Here is a 3,077-nt window from a genome sequence, read left to right as displayed (position 1 = left end):
ACAACTGCATAAGGCCATATGAGCGCCAAAAGATTAGAGGTGTTACAAGAGAGTAAAAAACATAAAAAAGAAGAAAGGGAAATAAGGACGATAGATGTTTGAAAGGAAAGGAGAAACAAATCAAACCAGAACACCCACCAACCACCCACGTTCATGAAAAAAGCTTTTAACTTATTTTAGAAATAGGGTTCGGGAAGAATGTTGCCCTTTCTGATAGGTTTACGTAGAAGTTTTGAAAGTTTTGAATTTGTTGTGACCATGTATTAGTCACCGAAGTTTTGTTTTGTTTGAGGAAAGCGTAGCACATGAACGAAATACTTGAAAATGTGATTTAATGCACGGACAAAGACAGACAGGCAGAAATAACTGAGGGAAAGAACAGAAGCAGGACCTACTAGATCTAGTGGTCACCTCATTTTTCGGAGGAAAAATGATTTTGCAGTATTCTAATATTGTTTATTAATTTTATAGTGTTCAAATGTTTGTTTTTAGTTTAGTTGAGTAAGGATTTTACGACGCTAGCAACTACATAAGGTCATAAAAATGAATGTCTCTTTCATTTTAAAAAAAAAGTTATTAATCTTACAGTAGTTTAATTATGCCTTCCTTTTTGCTGATCGTTTCTTCTAGATGGCAACACTGTTTGAAGAAACCACCAACAGGAGCACAGACAGAACAAGCCATGCAGCTCTGGGCTGGACACTGGCGACTTTTTCTGACATAGGAGGAGAACTTTACAGACACACACACACACCCAACTATTCCTTCAACAGAGGGCGCAATATCTGCGACAATCTGACAGATGCCGTTGACCTAGGGGTCAAAATCACGTGCACCCTTGACCTTTATCTCCCCCCATTTCTGCTGGCCGTGGGCGTGGTCTGCAACCTGTTGGTGATTCTCGTCATGTGCAGTAAGCACTTCCGGAAGATGTCGACGTCATTCTACATGGCGACCAACGCGTTCACTGATGGACTCAGCCTGCTGGTCGCTCTGTCCGGACACTTTCTGTTCGTGAATTTCCCGGAGATATTCTCCAGCGTGAGACATGCACACCATATGTGCGCATTTTTCAACATTCTCGGATGGGGAAGCAGTGATCTGGGAATAATGCTGACGGTTGCCATGACAACGGAGCGCGCCATAGCTGTACGGTTCCCCCTGCAGGCGTATAAATTGTGCACCCCGAGAAGGGCGAGGTTCGTTGTGGTTGGGCTGGTCGTATTTGAGCTGGTCAAGCTCTCCCACTTTATGGTCAGCTCCGAGGTGGTCGGGGCAGAAGTGACCAGCCATCTGTGTGACGTAGACAGGGACGACCCATCGTTCGTTCTGTACGCCGTGGACATCTGGCCGTGGATCCACGCCGCCATCTTGGCTGCGTCTTACAGCCTCGTTATCGTCGGCAACGTCATCATCGTCATCAACATAAGGAAGTCCGGTAAAGAGTGCGTTGCGGACGGGTCGGGACGCAAGAACACGCGAAAAGATTCCTCCAGTTCCTCCAAAAACCGACAGCTGTCGTTAATGCTGGTCGTCGACTCGTGTTTCCTAGTCGTCTGCACTTTCCCATTCGCCGTTATCGTCATCCTCATCTCCAAATTCAACCGCCTGCCGCCGTCACAAGGCGGGAAAAACCTCGCGTACTCCGTCAGCTTCTACCTACTCTACGTGAACCGATGCTTGAACTTTTTCCTCTACTGCGTCACTGGATCACGCTTCCGCACCGCCCTGCGCGGTATTTTCACCCACGACGTGCCCACGTCGTATGTCCCATCCACGGATAAGACCAACTCTCGAGACAAGCTCAAGACCGTATCGAAGCTCCGGGTGACGAGAAACTCTCTGGCTACACGCACGGGGCAGCAAGGACAACGACAACACACTTCCAGCACGACCACATCGCCTGTTTTGGAGTCATTGTCATTTCCAGTCTCATCCGACACCACTACTAACACTATCACTTCTGTAAACAATCGCGTAAATCCACGAACTAATAATAACGAAAGGGAGAGCTGTATCTTGCCTTCTGCCCGCGTTCGAAGATATCGGTATGCTGAATGCTTTCATTCACTGGACGATAGAACTGACCATGGGTTTTGTAGGACTGCTGTTTCTACAATCTCGGCGGGGCTGATGATACAGCATGCTGCAGGACAAGAACAGGGGGAAACGATTTGTGATGTTCACGAAGATACATCTACGACAAAACACGTCAATTGATTTGAGGGATCGAATCCTCAACGACCGATGCCTCCAAATCATCGTCTGTGGACATGACAGAAAACAAAACTGTATTAGCTCTTGTGCAGTGCTTTTCATGATGGGATGGCGGGATGTAATGTTGGGTGGAATGTGAAACCGGCTGTTCTCCATGGGGTTTTATGCATCCCCGCATAATTTGATAATTCTTAGCTTAATTTTTGATTATTTTCCTTTATCATTCTTTGTTAAAATTAACAGAATCGCATAATTTCCCTTGGGGGGTGGGGGAGGGGGGTGGCTAGTGTGCATAATTTCAGAATTTTTGTGTGTGCATAAAACCGCGGAGACAGCAGGTATCAACAAAATAGCATATCATAATAATAAAGTGAAACATACACAGAAATGCTTGTCGTTTGCAAGAAGTGGGTATAATCATCATTATCACTATTGCCTTTCTCACACTGGATCAGGATATAAGCCACGAACAAACACTCTCCACCTTTCTGTATCCTGGGCTAGTCGCTTGATGTCACTCTACGTCCTCCCACTTTTCTGTACATCTGTGACTCTTCTCCAAATTCCCCGTGATCTTTTACCCTGTGGGTTCCAATCTAACACTTTCCTTGTTATGCAGCTGGAGTGGGTACAATGCGGCAAAGTTATTACGTGACTGCTGCTGTTGATTTTCGGTTCCATAGTTGTCGTTGTTGCTGTTGTTACTGTTGTTGTATGTGTGTGTGTGTGGGGGGGGGGGGGGGCTTTCCTTCCGAACTGTTTGGAGCCCCAAAGAGCGTGCTCTTCGTCAGGGCCACCGCCTTTCTCGGGTAGCGGGTGAAGTAGGCCAGCCTCCCTGAATCTTCCCCAAAGAGATGCCA

At 46.6% G+C, this 3,077-nt stretch overlaps 1 protein-coding gene across 1 annotated transcript in view; it reads left to right on the top strand.

The window, feature by feature from the left end:
• Positions 1-630: 630 nt before the first annotated feature.
• The window catches only part of LOC101854451 (cysteinyl leukotriene receptor 1-like), a gene marked incomplete at its 3' end in the record, with an annotated part of 4,643 nt that continues 2,196 nt past the window's right edge, over positions 631-3,077 (top strand). The window contains exon 1 of the mRNA XM_013088809.2: positions 631-1,827. Coding sequence (XP_012944263.2) covers positions 631-1,827 — 1,197 coding nt within the window. The remainder of the gene's footprint in view (positions 1,828-3,077) is intronic.

The sequence above is a fragment of the Aplysia californica genome, unplaced genomic scaffold, assembly GCF_000002075.1.
Source record: "Aplysia californica isolate F4 #8 unplaced genomic scaffold, AplCal3.0 scaffold00816, whole genome shotgun sequence".
Taxonomy (NCBI): domain Eukaryota; kingdom Metazoa; phylum Mollusca; class Gastropoda; order Aplysiida; family Aplysiidae; genus Aplysia; species Aplysia californica.
Note: the sequence above shows the minus strand (reverse complement) of the source record. Positions and strands in the feature narration are given on the sequence as shown.